Genomic DNA, 20,997 nt, shown 5'->3' on the forward strand with positions numbered 1-20,997 from the left:
TTATGAAGGGTCTTGATCAGAAGATGGCGACTTAAACTTTCGCCTGCCCAAGATATCTGGAATGTCTGCAGAAGGCCTAGGAGAAAAAATACAATGCTCAAAATGTCTGAATGTGTGTGCGTGTTAATACAGCATAAGAGTGTATGTGTATTTCTCCAAGATGAATAGGCAGTGCCAAGTAGGGTCCTCATGCAACATAAATGTCATTATGAGTGAAGGCAGTGGTGTAAGTCACCATGACAACCACATCCACAGCAACTTTTTTGTTGGTTTGAGACCAATAAGCTTATAATGGGAAGCGGTCGACACCTTCCTTTTTCCATTTTTTAAGAGGGTGTATTCGATCAGAAAAGACTTTCGTGCTCAAATCTATGTCCAGATGCACATTAAACTCCGAAGCCAACAGGTGAAAGATTTGCAGAAAATAGAATCTCGCTGCTCTGTAATACTTATATGACCGTAAAATCATTTCACAAAGAGGGTCAATCAAAATAATGTCCTGGAAGTGATTGGCTCCTGGCATAGTATATAATGTGGGAGCTCAAAAGGGAGCAAAAAGCCTTTCTCAAAGCAAGTGGAAACCCCAATCACTCTGTTCCTCCAGTGAGCCACAAAGATGTGTGCTGTTTGGCACCACTGCCTGCTAGAAGAATCAAATTAATTTCGGGCCCTAGAGAGAGACTGCCATATTGAGAGAGGGAATTCACTGTGTCATAAATGTAATGAGGAGAGCATGCAGACGCATGTGTGTCAGTTTAATTTGTATCTGGTATACCTCACTAATGTAAAGTTATGAATATGTGAATGACAAAATGATTTATGCAGGTCAAAAGCTGTATAGATGAATTCATTTCTTAAAGGGAAAGTTCACCCAAATATGAAAATTCTGTCATCATTTACTCACCCTCAAGTTGTTCCAAACCTGTATGAATTTCTTTGTTCTGCTGAACACAAAGGAAGATATTTGGAAGAATGTCAGTAAACAAACAGATCTCGCCCCCCGTTTACTATCATATATATTACTGATGTTTTTCCAAATATCTTCATTCTGTTGAGCAGAAAAAAGACGTTCATACATGTTTGGAACTACTTGAGGGTAAGTAAATGATGACAGAATTTTCATTTTTAGGTGAACTATCCCTTTAACATTTAGCTTTTTTAAGCTCTTGTGCTGCTCTAAAACATCAGTGTTGTTTTATAATATATTTAGACTGTAAACGTCTTACCCATCATCCTGTGAGCCCTCGGCTGCTGTAGGAGCTGCGGTCTCCACAAATGTCCCCATCCGGCTCTTCGAACGTTCTACATTAAGTTGGCTTTGAGTCCCTAAGAATGACACAGAGAAAGCAGGCATGTGTTTTTTCCATATTTACACAGGTTTCAGTATTTTCCGACCTGAAGTATGACCCACGTGAATTGCGCATACCTGCATCAATCATCTTCCCAAATTTTTAAATGAGGCATAAAAAATGTGTTGAGAGCAAAAGAGAAGCTTCAAGGTCTCCCAGAGGTTTTCCCGCCAAAATAAGAACTCTACAGTTTAACATTTAAAGTAAAAATATTAATACAGCCATAAATACTAGTATTTTAATTTTACTATTCTGTATAAAAATTATTATTATTATCATTAAATCATGTTTTTTTACAGTACAATAGTATTATTGCAATAGTGAAGTATTATTGCTATTTATATTTGCAACTAAAGGGATAGTTCACCCAAATATGAAAATTGTCATTTACTCGCCCTCATGTTTCAAAATTGTATAATTTTTTTTCTTCTGCTGAACACAAAGGAAGTTATTTTGAAGAATGTCAATATCCAAACAGTTAATGAACCCCATTGACTTCCATAGTATTTTTTTTTTCCATACAATGGAAATGAATGGGGTCCATCAACTGCACAGTAAAATCCCCAGAGTTAAATCAAGTACATTTGGTCCCTCTCTAATAGTGTTAAAGTAACACTGAAACAGAGTTAAAGTGAATGAGATAATTAAGCAATTAATAAGGCTGTTCTTGTGTTTCTCTTTTCTGAAACACAAGTGATTCTGCTTGTTAACAGCAGGCATTCATCACTAATGCACAATAATCATTCAATTAATTGCTTAATTATCTCATTTACTTTAACTCTGCTTCAGTGTTATTTTAACACTATTTAGAGAGGGACCATATGTACTCTGAGCAGAGTTGATTTAACTCTGGAGATTTTGCTGTGTGTATGGTATATTCTCCAAAATATCTTCTTTAATTCATACAGGTTTGGAACAACTTGAGGTTGAGTAAATGATGACAGATCTTTCTTTTTTGTGTGTGTGAACTATCCCTTTCATTTGTTTGAATTTTATAATTAAATAATAAAACAAAATATTATGATTTATAATAATAATTATTTATAATAATCATAATATTCACTTTTTACGCGTACGCGAGGGCCAGCGTACAATGCGCATGACGCAAATTTCGTCATCATAAGAGTATGCACATACTCTTTGCACTGCCAGATTTTTGTAATCACGCATACTTGTATGCGCAGGTCGCATATGCGTATAAAATTTTTGTTGCAGTAATTAGTTTATCCACAAGGTGGCAACCTTGCCCTGGGGGCGTCATAGTCAAAGAAAAACTGCATAAACTGAACAGAATGAAACGCATGCAAGCTACAGTGACAATGGAGGCCTACAAAGAATACAAAGATGTTTACATGGGTTGTAACTCATGTTGACAGATTGCTCAAAACTGCGCAAGCGTTGAATGCCCGTGTATGCGTACGAGTCAAGTGAAGTATACTTCGACTGTGCCGTACACTTGCGTACACATGGAAAAAAAAGTATACCCAGGGCTTTAGTATTAGCATTAGTAATGTTGCATAATCATACTGAAGCTGAAAAAACAAGGTTTTGTCTGAGAAAGGGCCATAGACACAGACTGAGACCAAAATATGAGACTGCTGTTCATTCGCTCAACACATCCCTGTTGCCTGTTTACATGATTCAGTGCATGACTGCTGTGTGCTCTGAGGGCATAATAGAGGCTGTGAAAATTTAGTGCATAATCATACTTTTTATAGCCTTTTGCTGCCAAGCCACATGCACACAGATTTAAAGAATACCTTGAATTCATATAAAGCCTAACAGTCTGATAACATAAATATATCTTCTCTGCAAAAAACCCAAGAAAATCAACTGCAGGAAATGAGGCATCATATCAAATTACAGTTTTTTTCCAGATTATCAATCTACTCATCTGAGCACAAATCTCATAACGACTGTGCATTGTGTATGGGACAGAAACAGATGTGCGGACTGAAGCAGGAAATGGCCAGTGAGGAGGCAACAAGGACACACAGTAGCTGCATGAGGGACGCTGGGCTGCTTGGCTTGGCTGGGATTGACACGTGTCAATGTAATTTCCACAGCAGGGCAAAGAGTGAGCTTTCTGATTAAATGAACATGGTTTCCTGGTAGCCCATGTCACGACTGCAGTCATTTCATAACTAAAAGTGCCCATATCAGTTTTCAGAACAAAGCCATGTTGCCAAGTACTGTTAAATAATGTTGCTTGTTCACTAATTCCTTCTACATAGAGATCACCAGCGCTGTCTGATTATGGACCCTTTTTACTGAATGTGATGGCACAGTTATCAACATTGCAAATTCATTAAGTTTTTCATATTTTAATTTGTAAAAAATATTTATAATGCTATACCTATACCTATTACCTTGTCATTAAATTACAAAAAAAAGGTGTTTCTGTGAGGGTGTTTCTAGGGAGTGAGTGATGGCGAGGGAGTGATGGCAATTTCTCCCTGATAAAATATTTTAGAGCTTGGAATTACTAGTAAAATGTATATTCATAAAAATATAAAATATTTAAAAATGCCCATGTGGGTTTAGGTTTTTATTCATTTACATTACTTTTCCAGGTCTATACTGTAAATCATACTTGAAAATTAGGCTTTCTGATATCCAGGATTTCCAAGACTGTGGGAGCCCAGGAAAGAAAGGAGTATATCTTGATATATAGATGTTTTAGATTATTTTAATGTTGTTCGTATTTTAAAGCACTTTAAGTAATCTTAAAGTTTTGCTGAGGCCCCCTCTTTGAGAACTGGACTAAAAGACAATCCTGGACCTTTGCTGGTCCACACAGGTAATTCCTATCCATTATACCATTACTATACCATTATACTATAGTGTATATATATTTTGATGGACTGTATTATAACAATCAATACTGTTTAAGTGGTCAGAAGTATGAATCTTGTATTTAGAGACTTTAAGGAGTTCAAATAGGTGATTCAAGAGATTCAAGAGTTCAGAGAACTGAAATGTCAGTAAAGTTGAAGGGGAAATCTGTGTTTATTTGATGATTTTAGTAACTTAATTAACTTGACCTGTGTTGTCGGCCTCATGCAGGTGACTCATGTACAGACTGAAGTGGTATTGGCATAGCACAGGAAGCTGCTCGGAAACAGTTACCTGCTGGAACATCATTAATTTTCATCGAGCGGGATGAGTGATTAGGCACAATCTTTTGAAACTGCCGTGGATGAACGATATTGGGGCTGCACCTAGAATTGTAAAGGCCAGGATCCACCACTTTGGTTTATATTGGGACATACTGACAATATATGTTTGTAGGTTCGTATATTTGCAGATTTTTAAAAAGAAATACCCTATAGATTTACACAAACTGAGAAAGTCAAAAAGCAAAGTTGTTCCTCGCTCTCCCTCCTATTTCTGTGGTTGTGTTTCCATTAGGGACACTGACATTGCTGTTTGTGTTAAGTTCAACAAGAGTTGCAGCAATTATCAAACAAGACAATTTGAATGAGTCTTGATTGGAAACATAGTTTTAGTTATTACCCATTAAATCAAAAATACCATTTCACATGAAATAACCTAATGGCAAGGCTCTATATTAGCTTGGAACACAGCTCAGGACTTTGTCACAGCCTCCTGCCTTAGATCCAGCAGGCCAGAGAGAGTGTAAATGAGAAGTAGCGGACAGCTGTACACTGACCCTGAGAAAATATAGTCACTCTAATGGTGTCATATGAAATCAGTCTTCGATTGTCAGACTGAAAAATGGAGAGATATGTCTGAACAGGTTTGTGTGTGCATATCCATGTTACATAGAAAAGCCACTTACCCTCTCGTGTGAGTGTAGCCGGCTGTTCAGGGGCTGGATTTAAATTTGTAGCCATTGGGTGCACTCTGAAGTTGCCTGAGAAAATTAGATGTCATATTAGTCTGCGCTTGGTCTCTCATCACAAAAGCAAATAAATCTCATGTTACACAACATAATCAAGATCGCCTCTTTAGTGAAATTTTATACAGCATTTAAATATAATTGATACGCACCACAGTTGTGCACCATTCAGAATTGAATTGAGAAGAATTTTTAAGCTGAGGTAGCAAACAGGATGCATTTGAATTTAAAGGCTTGAAACAGATGTTGTGATGGTCTGTTCTTTCCTATTGTGATGTATATCCAAGTGAAACTACGGAAGAGGATTAGGGCCAAGCAATAATAAAAAAATAAAACCATCTCGAGATTAAAGTTGTTAAATTACGAGAAAAAAGTCGAGATAAAATGTTGAGAATAAACTCGTTAAATTATGAGAAAAAACTCGATAAATTACGAGAACAAATTTGTTAAATTATGAGAAAAATGTCATTACATTTCGAGAAAAAAGTCGAGATAAAATGTTGAGAATGAAGTCATTAAATTATGAGAATAAAGTCATTAAATTACGAGAAAAAAGTTAAATTATGAGAACAAATTTGTAATTTAACAAATTTTTCTCATAATTTAATGACTATATTCTCAACATTTAATCTTGATTTTTATCTCGAAATTTAACGATATTTTTCTCATAATTTAACTAATTTGTTCTCATAATTTAACGACTTTTGTCTCGTAATTTAATTAGTTTATTCTCAATATTTTATCTCGACTTTTTTCTCGAAATTTAATGAGTTTTTTCTCGTAATTTAACAAGTTTATTCTCAACATTTTATCTCGACTTTTTTCTCGTAATTTAACGAGTTTTTCCTCGTAATTTAACAAGTTTATTCTCGTAATTTAACAAGTTTATTCTCGTAATTTAACAAGTTTTTTCTCAAAATTTTACGAGTATTTTCTCGAAATTTAACGAGTTTTTTCTCGAAATTTAACAACTTTAATCTCGAGATGGTTTTATTTTTTTATTATTGCTTGGCTCTAATCCTCTTCCGTATGAAAAGGCTTCTCAAAAACGAAAAAACTTGGCGGGACTTGATTTTGTTCATCAGGAATTGATTGGATTATTGTGGTTTGCTATTGCTGTGATCTCATTTGAGTGACAGGTTGTCCCGCCCTCACTCAAGAATGACACTGGAAGAGGAAAGGGACGGTTCTTTGATTAAAGATTAAGATGGCACATGATAGAAATAATTATGTGTACCGATAAATCATTTATAATAAATACTGCAATACTGCATAAAAAATAACAATTGCAAATTTTGATTTCATGGTGAATTTAAGGAAGTATTAAAATTAACTGAAAAATTAGAAATTCTAGTTTACAGATGTTTAATAAGTTGTTGTTTGAAGGTTTTATTGCACTGTAAACCCTAACACTCAAATAGATAATTGGTTTGAGTAGTACAAACTTAAATTAAACAAATTTGTTCAGTCAAATTAACTTAGTTTGGATAGTTACCGTCATGGTAATGCAACTTGGTTTGAGAACAGGTATATTAAATGTTTTATTGCTGTACTCATTAAGCAAGTGTTATACCATGCTATTGCTAACATGCTAGCCAATTAGCAAGGTAGCATTTTCTGAATTAGCTTGTTTATAGCTTGCTAAGTTTCCACTAATAAAGATATTTGAGATCACATGATAATTTTAAGTTAAATGTATTAATGTACTCAAATATTTCAATTTAATAACAATTAAACATGTTGCCAGCAGGTGGCGTTATGATTATAACTGAATACGTGCATGGACATGTGTTAAGGGCAGGACTTTTATCAAGTGTATGAAGTTTGGGGCAGATTGGACATTGTTTGCCTGAGTTACAGCAACTTCCTGTTTCATGGTGAAACATCAAATTTTGTCAGGGACACGCCCTTTTACGAAAACTCAAGATCTTTGCAATTTAGCGTCGCACAAGCCTTTTGATTACACAAACCAAATTTGAAGATGATCGGATTAAAACTGTAGGAGGAGTTCGGTAAAGTATGAGGCATGAAAATGGCCAAAACTACACAAAAATCGCACAGGAAATTCAAAATGGCTGACTTCCTGTTGCATTTAGGACTTCGCTCCAAGTAATGGGACATTACATGTACGTACTGAATTTCGTACATGTTTAAATTTCTTAACTTAAATTTTTTTAATGTAACCGATTGCCTCAATTTTTGAGTTTTGCCAACTTATTCGGGTTTACAGTGTGGCCTTATAGACAGACAATTCTAAAATATACACATATATATGTGTATACATAGAGGTACATACATTTCAAAAGTTTGGGTTCAGTATTTTTTTATAGTAGGCTTATTAATTATATTAATTTTTATTCTATTAAAATAGAAAAAAACATTATTTTTTAAATTGTAAGAATATTTCACAATATTACTGTTTTTATTGTATTATTTATCAAATAAATGCAGGCGAACCAACCCCAAATTTTTGAACAGAATATATAATTTATGTTTTAATACATAAATGTACAAATGGACCTCATTTGTAAAAATGAATTACCTGCTCAATTTCCTCTAAACTGTAATTCAGTACATTTTAATCTAAACATTCTTAAAGGCATAGTTCACCCAAAAATGAAATTTCTGTCATTAATTACTCACCCTCATGTCTTCGCAAACCCGCAAGACCTTCGTTCATCTTTGGAACACAAATTAAGATATTTTTTTTTTATATTTTCGTCGCTTCATAAGGTTGAACCACTGTAGTCACGTCGACTATTTTAATGATGTCTTTAGTACCTTTCTGGACCTCAGATACCCTCGGATTTCATCAAAAATATCTTCATTTGTGTTCCGAAGATGAACGAAGGTCTTACGGCTTTGGGATGACATGAGGGTGAGTACTTATTGACAGAAATTTTATTTCTGGGTGAACTATCCCTTTAAATTCTGAATGAAATATAATATCATGTAGTCTCACCTATGTTGGGCAGTATGTGATGGAAGTTGAGCCATGTTCTTATAAACGGGTAGATAGAAATGAGGAGACCTGCAGAACACACAGAGAGAACAACAGAATCGCTCACTCTGTGTTGTCATCATTCTTCATGTTCTGCTGACAAGACCTCCATGTTCCCTCCTTGGGTCTATTTAAATTGTCTTAACCAACCAGACAGCATGGACATGCAAATCAGGACTGTATAGCATGGAACATTTCAACTGGTCTTTTCAGAGTATAGCTCTAATATTACTGGATTTCTCTCTGCTCAATGGCTTCCTGAGCTAGACACATTAAAGACGTCCCCCATGCATATTGCATTACACCGCAAACCGAAGAACCACAATTTACGCATTATTATGGGCAAGCAGAAAGAAACAGAGCACTTGTGAGTGGTCAATTGCCACAAAAAGGGTTGCTTTTGGTTCTGCTAATGTTTCAAGCTAAATTTATTCTAAGACTCAAAGTCATTCACTCTAATTGGACATGCCCCAAAACGGCTATGATGAAGGTGTGCAGTTCAATTCTTTCTCTCCTGTCTGTCTCCTTGTGTTTTTCTGAGGTCTGAGGCTGATGGAGAGACTACAGGGGCTGTGCTGGATTTTGATTATGCACCTACTATTCAAGCTGTGAATCAATTCCTGTTTGAAAAGGATAAGGCACCTCTGCTGGCTTTGTGTTTTGGCCAATTTCTGTTATGAGAGGCCACTGGCAGGCATGATTGCAGCAAGCTGAGGGCTTCTTCGCCACGTGTATTGCTTGCATTTCCTCCCTCTCCCACAATTTTCCCTTCTTGCTCTTCTTTGTAATTTTGTCCTCTAATCTCCTACAGTCTTTTTCTCCTAACTCACCCTAGACCTATGAATCCATCATGGTGGTTGATGCTTTAGATTGTGGAGCTGCAATTGATCTGTCCCGTTTGACAGGAGAGATGTTCACGCACCAATAAAGACCTCCAAGCCCATGTGTGCAGCCATGCCAGCAATGAGATGGCTTCAAGAATAGGACTTTAGTCTGGTTAGATTCGACACGAATGAAGGTGAAGCTGTGATTGTATGGTTTAAAGGCTGTTGCTGACACGTTTGAATATTCAAACCATCAGCAATATTGCGAGTGTGATGCTTTTATACAACAGTTCAATAAACAAGAATTTAAAAAAGTTACATTTAAAGGATTAGTTCACTTGAAAATTAAATTTCTGGCATAATTAGTATGTTAACTAAAGGGACCTGAAAAGTTTTACCAACATTTATTACATCGAGTATATTCAGTATTCAGTTATTAAAGGGTTAGTTCACCCAAAAATGAAAATTCTGTCATACTTACCCAACATGTCATTCCACACCTGTAAGGCCTTCGTTCATCTTCGGAACACAAATTACGATATTTTTGATGAAATCCAAGAGGTATATTTTCGATAGACAGCAATTTAACCACCACTTCATAAAATTAAGGTTGAACCACTGTAGTCAAGTCGACTGTTTTAATGATGCCTTTAGTACCTTTCTGGACTTTGAAACTGGTGGTTAAATAGTTTATGGACTTATACCTCTTGGATTTCATCAAAAATATCGTAATTTGTGTTCTGAAGATGAACAAAAATCTCACGAGTTTGGAATGACATGAGTTTGAGTAATTAATGACAGAATTTTCATTTTTGGGTAAACTAACCCTTTAATAACTGAATACTGAATGTAATAAATGTTGGTAACATATTTCAGTTCCCTTAACTTACTAACATTAACAACGAGCAATACATTTGTAATAGTATTTATTAATCTTTGTTAATGTTAGTTAATAAAAATGCAACTGTTCATTGTTAATTCATGTTCAGGTCCATTAAATAATAACAGATACAACATTTGATGTTAATTATGTATTAGTAAATGTTGATTATTAATTCAAATAACTAATGTTAACAAATGAAATCTTATTGTAAAGTGTTACTTATATGTTATTAACTACAACTAAAACTAAAAATATTAAAAATTGTTGAAAAGTAATTTCGTTTATTGAAATAAAGCTGAAATAAAATCTAAATATTATAAATCCTTGGCAACTATAACTGAACTAAACTAAGTAAAAAAATTACAAAAACAAAAAATGAAATAAAAATAAATAAAAGCGAAAGAGAAATATATTAAAAAAACGATAAACTAAAATCAAAATGAAAACTGAAATACCGTCAAACTGCTGAAATCACGTGACTTTGGCACTCCGAACCGCTGATACGACACACTGATTCATAACGATCCGAAGCTTCCTGAATCAGTGTTTTGAAATCGGCCATCACTATATAAGTCGTTATTTTGTTTTCTTTGGCACACAAAAAAATATTCTCGTCGCTTCATAATATTAATATTGAACCACTGTACTCACATGAACTGATTTAAATATGTTTTTAGTACCTTTATGGATCTTGAGAGATGAAATGTCATTGCTGGCTATGCAGGCCTCACTGAGCCATCGGAGTTCAACAAAAATATCTTCATTTGTGTTCCGAAGATTAACGGAGGTCTTACGGGTGTGGAACGACATGAGGGTGAGTAATTAATGACAGAATTTTAATTTTTTGGGTGAACTAACCCTGTATTCTACAGTAGTATATAGTAAATAAGCAAATATAATATAGATTAAATAATTATATATATATATATATATATATATATATATATATATATATATATATATATATATATATATATATATATATATATATATATATATGAAAGCTGCCAATCAGCCAGTTCATCTGACTTGATGGTTGAATATCAGCAATGATGCATAACGTACCTTCAAGAGCCTATACAGGTAATGCTGACTTTTCTCCAGTAGTAAACAATAGATCAAAGGCTGCTGGAGTGTTGTGCAGCTCTATTGTGACAGGGTCCTGTGTAGATTACATACCCACCATCGTAAGCAGGTGGCTTGGATTACAGACCTGGATTAAATGATGGATGAACCCCTTTTCTTTTTTTCGACAAACCTCAACAGACTGCAGGAGGATACTTCAGTATACCTCTGTACTGCTTATAAAACATGTAACCATTTCCAACATCCCTCTTAATATGGGTTCATTTATTTATTGTTGACAAATAGCAAAGGATATAGTGTGAAATATTGTGAGAAGGAAGTGCGCTGATATGGAGCAGAGATTAGATGTAGTGTTAAAAATGTATGATATGCAAAAGAGCCATGCACTGTGGAATACTCAGTGAAGCAGCAGAGCACTAGCTGAAAAACCCTGAAGATTCATGCAGCAAATTCAAAGGATAGTTTACCCAAAAATGAGAATTCTAGCACTCACACACCCTCAGTTCATTCCAAACCTGTGAAGCTTAATAAAATGTCCAAGCTGCTTTTTTTTCATACAGTTGATGTGAATTGTCAAGCATCAAGAAGGATGAAGAAGGCCTTTTTAGAGCTTGACAAAAAGTAGTCCATATAACTCCAATGTGTCACGAGAGGCTATGATAAAAGCGCATGATGAAGGAGTATCCAAACACAAAGAATCTTCATTAAATCCACACTGGAGAAACACAGGAGATAAAGCAAACACAACCACTTTCCATAAACGTTAAACATCGATATTACCAAAGATGAGAAAGGACAAACAACTCAACAAATCAGGTAGAATATATACACAACCAAATTAGGGAACTAATGAGTTAATTAATGAACAGCAGGTGAACTGAATCAAACTGACACATACTTGGAAACTAGGTCAATTGGCAAGACAGGAACAGAAACAAACACAAAGAACAAAATGTAATCCTGACAAAATGTTTTATTTTGAATCTTCCAGTCATATAGGATAACTTTGTGTGTAACAGACTAAAATTTAAGCCATTATTCTCTAAAAATATTGCTTGACAGAAACGGTCACCATTTACTCTCATTGTATGGGAAAGAGCGGCTTGGACATTCTGACAAATATCTCCTTTTGTGTTCCAAAGAAGAAAAAAAGTTGATGTTTGGATCAACATGAGGGTGAATAAACCTTTATTTTTTATTTATTTATTTATTTTTTTTACTTGAATTTACTATGTATTAACATAGTAATTTCATTTTACTCAGCGGCCATCTTTCAAACGCCTCGCGGGCATGAAAGTGCAGCTTCGTCTCTTTGAATGGGGAAACGTCAAATTCTCCAAAGCTGTTTGCCAAACTTTCGATTCAATTTCATATTTGAAATCACCAATGAAATCTGAAAACAACAGATCATAAATTTTGTTTCTAAAAGCTCGAATCTTGACAAAAACAAAACAAAAAAACATTTCAGGCTAGATCAAGCTAATGCGCATGCGCAGTCCTAAGTGTGCGTCTCTTGTGTCTCATTTCGGAGGCACGCGTCTGACTGTTTCTATGAACCTGAGCTTCTAACGGCCGCTGCAGTGACGCAATGACTTTACCAATTGCCGATTGGCTCTTATTTAGAAGGCAGGACTTTCTCCCATTCAAAACAATACGAGTGACGCGTCTTTTGTTATTCTATAGTCTTTGGTATTAAAGACAAGATGAATGTACAGTATTCAAAGATGGAATCAATGATTTAAAAATCCATACCAGATACCCGCTAATTTAAATATTGGGGTGATGTATCCCCTTTGATATCTATGGTGGTTTTGTCCAGTCAGACAGAGAGTATTGCAACTTACCAAGCCCCCCTGCCCCGAGGAAAATGCCTCCTACAGCATCTGCATCACAGTCCTTTGACACGCCAATGATGATACAACCTGCTACAATACTGAGCAGGGCCGAGCCCACCCGCAGCCCATGGTACTCCCCAATACTGACCGCGTTCATTCAGCAGGTGGAACCCCCCCACCTGCCCCGTCTGGCTGTCCCACATGCACTTACGGAGGCAGATCACCGTATGGAAGTTTCACTGTTAGTGAAATGGGTTAACAGAGACTCTACGTTCTCCTCAAGAGTCTTCATACATCTTTAAACACTGGGCTCTTGTTACCCTGCCGGATTCATGCTTGTTCCCTTCAAACTAATTTGGGTCTGATTGAAGGCGACTAATCATTTGAGTAGGAAGGCCAAGCCAGGCCTAACAGACTCATGATACTTGAGTGTTTACGCTGAATGGCCAGCAGGGCCATTAATATGTAAGTAAATGAACTCAGTTAAGTGTGGTGAACAATATAGTTAGCTTGATCCTTAAAAATCTATTCTTGCATCCATGCATAATCGAGTGAGGAGTATAACAACGTGACCCAGAACATCTCATCTCTGCTTCTAATTCTAACCGAATAAACATGCACAAAGCAAATTGTAGGCAAACACTTTTTATTCACCCATTTAGTTCATCTGAAATACATGTTTTTCCTCACTTTTAACTAATCCAAAGTGTCAAACATTGTGCGCTTATTTTAAAATACTCATCTGCATAAAGGACTAAATTACCTGATGTTCCCAATCTCCTGCAGAGGATGTTTTCAAGTGCTGCCTACGCAAGAGTCAGAGTGTCACCACTGGGGACAAAGGATATAATAAAACTAAAAACACATTGCATAACATGGGTTGAGGTCATTGGCAGACACTGAGCAACGATATATGCTTTATGAATAAAGCTAGTTTTTTTATATATATATATTTGGCATATATATGCTATGTATGTAGAATCAGGGCATAGTAGTGTTCAGAGGGCTATGAAACCAGTAACTGACTTTGCTTCAGTAGTCAAATCATGTCAAGTGACATTTATGTACATAGCGCTTTATACAGATTGTTTCAAAGCAGCTTCACATTAATAACAGGGTTATTAATAGGGAAAGTATGGTCCCTCTCTAAATAGTGTTAAAATAACACTAAAGCAGAGTTAAAGTTAATGAGATAATTAAGCAATTAATTAAGTGATGATTGTGCATTAGTGATGAACGCCTGCTGTTAACAAGCAGAATCACTGAAGAAAAGAGAAACACAAGAACTACAACTGACTTCAGTCACAGTCTTATTAACTGCTTAATTATCTCATTAACTTTAACTCTGCTTCAGTGTTACTTTAACACTATTTAGAGAGGGACCATATGTACTCTGAGCTCTTTTGATTTAACTCTGGGGATTTTACTGTGTAGTAGGGGAAAAATACTATGGAAGTCAATGGTGCTTCAGAACTGTTCAGTTTCCCACATTCTTCAAGATATCTTCCTTTTGTTCAACAGAATTTTAACTTTTTAAGTGAACTATCCCTTTAATGTTACATTCATCAATTATTAAACACATTCAATTTCAGCTGTAAATCAGCTCTACAAAAGATCCCTGCTTACAAAAATATGCTCTAAGAATGTTTTGCTAAAATTCCCATAAAGTTATGAAAATGTTATTTCTGAAAGCATTCAAAGCATCCAGTTTTTTTTTTTTTTTTATGTTTTAAAATGTTTTGTCTTACATTTTACATTCTATTTTGCAGACATTATGTGAATGTTACTTTTGTATGTTCTCTGAAGGTTCTGAAACATTTAAAAATGTTAGACGAATGTTCATCTAAAACATTTAAAAACAATTTATAGATAATACTTTTGTGCTAACATTTTGAGAACATTATTAAAGTACGGAAGAGGATTAGGGCCAAGCAATAATAAAAAAATAAAACCATCTCGAGATTAAAGTTGTTAAATTATGAGAAAAACTCGTTAAATTTCAAGAAAAAAGTCGAAATAAAATGTTGAGAATAAAGTCATTAAATTATGAGAAAAACTTGTTAAATTTCAAGAAAAAAGTCGAAATAAAATGTTGAGAATAAACTTGTTAAATTACGAGAAAAAAGTTGTTAAATTACGAGAACAAATTCGTTAAATTATGAGAAAAATGTTGTTAAATGTTGAGAATAAAGTCATTAAATTATGAGAATAAAGTCATTAAATTACGAGAAAAAAGCTGTTAAATTATGAGAACAAATTCGCAATTTAACGAATTTGTTCTCATAATTTAACAACATTTTATCTCGACTTTTTTCTCGAAATTTAACGAGTTTATTCTCAACATTTTATCTCGCCTTTTTTCTAGAAATTTAAAGAGTTTTTTCTTGTAATTTAACAAGTTTATTCTCAACATTTTATCTCGACTTTTTTCTCGAAATTTAACGAGTTTTTTCTCGAAATTTAACAACTTTAATCTCGAGATGGTTTTATTTTTTCATTATCGCTTGGCCCTAATCCTCTTCCGTATTAAAGACCAGATAACCCTAAACGAACATTCTATTCAAGTTAATGGAAAAACATTTGTTCATAACTTTAAGAAAACCTTGCCAGAACATTAGCTATAAAGTTTGCTGTTAGCTGGGATAATAAAGTGTCATTATTCAGCTCAATTTAGTTCAATTTTGTTTCAATTCAGTTAAATAAATATGTCACAAAGTCCATCAATAGAAGGCAATAGTGTCATTATTTCATCAAGTCAGTTCAACGTAGCATTGTCAAAGGTACCAACCGCGATATAAGTCGGTACTGAAATTTTAAAATTGTGACACTTTGAGCACTGTTGAGCATATTTGTAAACACCTCTGATTGGTCTTTGTGTTCACATGCTCATCAGATATGTCTGTGATTGGCTACAATGATCAACGCTTCAAAAACATGTAAATAGACATCAATGACACTCTTCACCGAGCACTTACACAGGAGCGTTTGAAAGCAGACCATCTGCTGATAGACGCCTGCTTTCAAACTCTCCCTCTCCCGCTTTTCAAATTCAGACACTCCCGTGCGTTGATCATTGTAACCAATCACCGACATATCTGATGAGCCCGTGGACACAAAGGCCAATCAGAGGTGTTCACGAATCTGCTCAACAACGCCCAAAGCATAACATTTTCAAAATTTCAGTATCGACTTGGTATCACGGGTGGTGCTTTTGACAACACTAAATGTTCATTCATTTCAGTTCAATAACAATATTGATGTTACAAAGTTTGTTTCATTATCCTGCAATCATTCGATAGTGTCACAAATCGATAATATTACTAAATATTAATTTTTACTTGCCATTTCTTTGTAATCAATTGTGAAATGCATAAAATGTTAACAGTGACAGTGATGCAGTTCCTCTTTGTAAACAACTGTGTTATTCGGCTAATTCAAATTCAGCAGGGACATCAGCTGTGTTTGCTTTGGTATAGTTTTTTTATTATCTTTTCCATATTAGGAATGGAAAGGTCATCTTCATTCTGCCTCTTTAATGTAGATGCGCTTAAGACTGATGATCAAATCCACTAATGTGTTTATGAAGACGTGCTGTGGCACATTTTCACAGAGGTTCCTGTACCGTAGCAGGCAGATGAGTTTGCCCATTTTGACTGATTTGACTTGGAGCTGGAAGGGAATGTGTAATGAGTCTTCCGCCGTCAGGACCCAAGACCATCCACAAAGGCCCCGAGTTGCCATAGGGATGGCATATCCATGGCAACAGAAGGAGCCGGGGGTGAGCGGGATTAACACCAGTGAGTTGGGTAACAAATGACGTTAACGGGTGAAGAAGAAGAAGTGACACATTTCCTGTTTGTGGGCTGGGATCCTTCAATACTGTCCTGTGTCTTTAAGCATACAATTCCATTTAAAAAAATATATGTTCACTAGACAAAATAACACCGAGAGGAACTTATGTAACAAAAATTCAATTAAGTTAGGTAACTGAAATGAATTACATCAGTAGAGCTCTTTTTTTTTGTCAGTTCAATGGGTGGTAATTCATCCCTGAGACATAAACATCTTACGTAGTGTCAGAGAAGGTGCAAATACAACAGGCTAATTCGTTTACACCATTGAGAGTAAAATTAAATCAGAGCCATAGACAAAACATAACTCAGAAATATCTTTTAAAATAAAAAATACATTACAACATCATTGTAAACATCATGGCAGATGTCAACATATAAAATTGACAATAAAGAAAAATGACAAAAATCTACTGTGTGCTGCTTTGTGCAGTTCAGTGTGTGTGTGCCTTTGTTTGGAGTATTGCTGCAAATAGAGATAATAATTGTTAAATAATTCAGAGCAGTAATTCATTTCATCAGTCATTATAAGTTCATTATTTCACACAATGTGTCAGTAATGGGCAAGGCAAAGCTGAATATAACAGTAGGCCTACATTAACCTGTTCAAAGTGTAAATGTGTGGCCAACAACTAAAATACCAATGCACAGTTTTGGGACAAACAAAGTGTATATTTTTAATATGAAATTTTTACAAAATTGAAGCCAGACTGCACTAAAAAACTATTAGTGTGATGAATAATTCCATCAAAATGCTGTATGAACCATCAGTGATGGGGGTAACATATTACAAATACCGTAACACGAGTTACATAACCAGATTACTTTTTTTTAGATTAGGTTTTTTTTTTTTTTTTTTTAAGAAATATTTATAAAAGTTACTTAAATGTCCTAATTGAACTAAGGCCTAATCCTGGCTTAATCTAAGCCTTGTCTGTGAAACAAGGCCACAATGTATTTAATCTCACTTTTTTAACCATCTTTGCTGCTGACCTTAATTCAACCATACTAATAAGTAACAATTACTTTAGATAAACATCACATTTGTGATGTGTCACTTTTTTTATTGCTGAAGTGTGATGAACTTTCTTCTCCAGAATGGCAGCACATCTGAACGGTTTGTTTGAGCTGCGCCCTCTACTGTCCAGGCATGAATTTGCATTTCCTTCAGCCTGAGGCTAATTTATGCATTCCACTTCAAGTTTGTATTCCCTTCACTCGCTAACTTCCCTCCATCTCATGGACTCAGATGTGCGTTATTGCATATGTTGCACGAATGCCCACTACTGGCAGAACTTATGCGTAAGGTTTAAATGGAACGCATAAGCCCTTTATCGCTTGGAATACACTATGGAGCTGATTTATTATTTACACCCCATTTTACTTATGAATTTGTTTTATGCATCATTATACAGTGGGTACGGAAAGTATTCAGAGTATTCATTTGTTATATTTCAGCCATTTGCTAAAATCATTTTTCCTCATTAATGTACACACAGCACCCCATATTGACAGAAAAACACAGAATTGTTGACTTTTTTGCAGATTTATTAAAAAATAAAAACTGAAATATCACATGGTCCTAAGTATTCAGACCCTTTGCTCAGTATTTAGTAGAAGCACCCTTTTGATCTAATACAGCCATGCGTCTTTTTGGGAAAGATGCAACAAGTTTTTTTTACCTGGATTTGGGGATCCTTTGCCATTCCTCCTTGCAGATCCTCTCCAGTTCTGTCAGGTTGGATGGTAAACGTTGATGATGCTGCCACCACCATGCTTCACTGTTGGGACTGTATTGGACAGGTGATGAGCAGTGCCTGGTTTTCTCCACACATACCGCTTAGAATTAAGGTCAAAAAGTTCTATCTTGGTCTCATCAGACCAGAGAATCTTATTTCTCACCATCTTGGAGTCCTTCAGGTGTTTTTTAGCAAACTCCATGCGGGCTTTCATATGTCTTGCACTGAGGAGAGGCTTCCGTCGGGCCACTCTGCCATAAAGCCCCGACTGGTGGAGGGCTGCAGTGATGGTTGACTTTCTACAACTTTCTCCCATCTCCTGACTGCATCTCTGGAGCTCAGCCACAGTGATCTTTGGGTTCTTCTTTACCTCTCTCACCAAGGCTCTTCTCCCCCGATAGCTCAGTTTGGCCGGACAGCCAGCTCTAGGAAGGGTTCTGGTCGTCCCAAACGTCTTCCATTTAAGGATTTAAGGATTCTTAGGAACCTTAAGTGCAGCAGAAATTTTTTTGTAACCTTGGTCAGATCTGTGCCTTGCCACAATTCTGTCTCTGAGCTCTTCAGGCAGTTTATTTGACCTCATGATTCTCATTTGCTCTGACATGCACTGTGAGCTGTAAGGTCTTATATAGACAGGTGTGTGGCTTTCCTAATCAAGTCCAATCAGTATAATCAAACACAGCTGGACTCAAATGAAGGTGTAGAAGCATCTCAAGGATGATCAGAAGAAATCGACAGCACCTGAGTTAAATATATGAGTGTCACAGCAAAGGGTCTGAATACTTAGGACCATGTGATATTTCAGTTTTTCTTTTTTAATAAATCTGCAAAAATGTCAACAATTCTGTGTTTTTCTGTCAATATGGGGTGCTGTGTGTACATTGATGAGGGAAAAAAAATGAACTTAAATGATTTTAGCAAATGGCTGCAATATAACAAAGAGTGAGAAATTTAAGGGGGTCTGAATACTTTCCGTACCCACTGTATATGCACATAAGTTGTTGGAGAAAATATATAAAATCATATAGGTATATGAGCTGTTGGAGAAAAATAAAATTACACAAGCGAAAAAAAAAAAGTCAATAGTATAAACTTTGACTGTGAACATAAGGTAGCTGTACGATTAAAGGGGACCTATAATGCCCCATTTACAAGATGTAATATAAGTATCTGGTGTCCCCAGAATGTGTCTGTGAAGTTTCAGCTCAAAATACCCCACAGATCATTTATTATAGCTTGTCAAATTTGCCCCTATTTGGTTGTGAGCAACACACCATTTTTGTGTGTGTCCCTTTAAATGCAAATGAGCTGCTGCTTCCAGCCCCCTTTCCAGAAGAGGGCGGAGCTTTAACAGCCCAACATGGCCTCACCCCCTTAGTTGTGTGTTCTCGGGGGCAGGGATTATGTCAATTTTAGGGTTAATGATGTCACTAACCCGGGAAGAAGCTCGTTGTAGTCCCTACCAGCCATTTGTTGTAGTCCTTAAATAGACAATTCTTTAAAAGAAAATACCTCCCTTTGCATTGAACTTTGAGTGTCATAACTTTGCAGATGTTGTTTATGTTCTAACAGCAACATTACACACTAACTAAAGTTAAAAAAATTAAATAATTATCAACCACCCCTTTAAATCTCAACAACATATTATACACTATTATGCGATTAATTATCAAAATAATGAATATATTATACACTACAGTTAAGCGAGAACTGCTGTGATGTCACAATCATGTTGAATTGTGGATATAGAGCTGCTTGAAGTGTACATCGGAGTAGACTCGCTCCCTCAGTCAAAATCGAGGGGATGAGGACCTATCCACATAAACTTCCCTCGCCCACTTGACAAAGCGGAAATGGTGGCACGGATTCCCCCGAGGGGAAGTTCACGAGTGTATGTCTAAAAGCAAAGTGGAACGCACCCTTAGTGTGAAGCGCCCTTTACATTTGCCAAAAATAGAACAGGTGAGAAAAGGTAATGCAATTAGTTACTTTTCTATTGAGTAACGTAATATTGTAATGGATTACTTTTAAAAGTAACTTTCTCCAACACTGCCAGTAATAACATTTTATATTATTGCTGTTCTTCAAGTTTTTCTTCTAGCTTCCTGAACCTGTATGTAAACTGCCTTGTTTTTATTCTGTTCAGACATGGAGTTGTGCCCTCCTGCTCTCCCACCGACATCTTCATCCTCTCCAGCAATCCCCTCAAATCATCATTCTTGTCAGTCAGACCTGCATGAAGGAGTCTGCTATCACAGATCTGGGCGTTTGACGCAAATAGTCAGACTCCTCCACAGAAACATGTTCCTCAGCCTGACTCATGCCAAGGAAATAATCTGCCTCAGCGAGATTTCTTTTAATGACAAATTCTCCAAATTGCAAACTATTTTAATTACTAAAAGCATCAGTTTTTTTTAATTGGCAATCCCAGCTAATTTAGTACGATCGTATTCATGAAATATTTCACACCAGGCAGAATCATTAACAGCCCACATCTGCAAACAATATTACTGTCATGGAGGAAACAAGCATTGAAGGTTCTCAATGAGATGATGCTCTGCGTTAAA

At 35.7% G+C, this 20,997-nt stretch overlaps 1 protein-coding gene across 1 annotated transcript; it reads right to left on the reverse strand.

Annotated features, from left to right (window-relative positions):
- On the reverse strand, nt 1–12,997 carry kncn (kinocilin). Its single transcript, XM_067364059.1, has 5 exons — nt 12,850–12,997; nt 8,174–8,242; nt 5,152–5,226; nt 1,227–1,326; nt 1–76 (listed from the first exon to the last, which is right to left on the reverse strand). The coding sequence occupies exons 1-5, from the start codon at nt 12,995–12,997 to the stop codon at nt 1–3; spliced, it is 468 nt and encodes a 155-aa protein (XP_067220160.1).
- Nucleotides 12,998–20,997: the final 8,000 nt, after the last annotated feature.

The sequence above is a fragment of the Chanodichthys erythropterus genome, chromosome 16 (genome assembly GCF_024489055.1).
Source record: "Chanodichthys erythropterus isolate Z2021 chromosome 16, ASM2448905v1, whole genome shotgun sequence".
NCBI classification, from domain to species: domain Eukaryota; kingdom Metazoa; phylum Chordata; class Actinopteri; order Cypriniformes; family Xenocyprididae; genus Chanodichthys; species Chanodichthys erythropterus.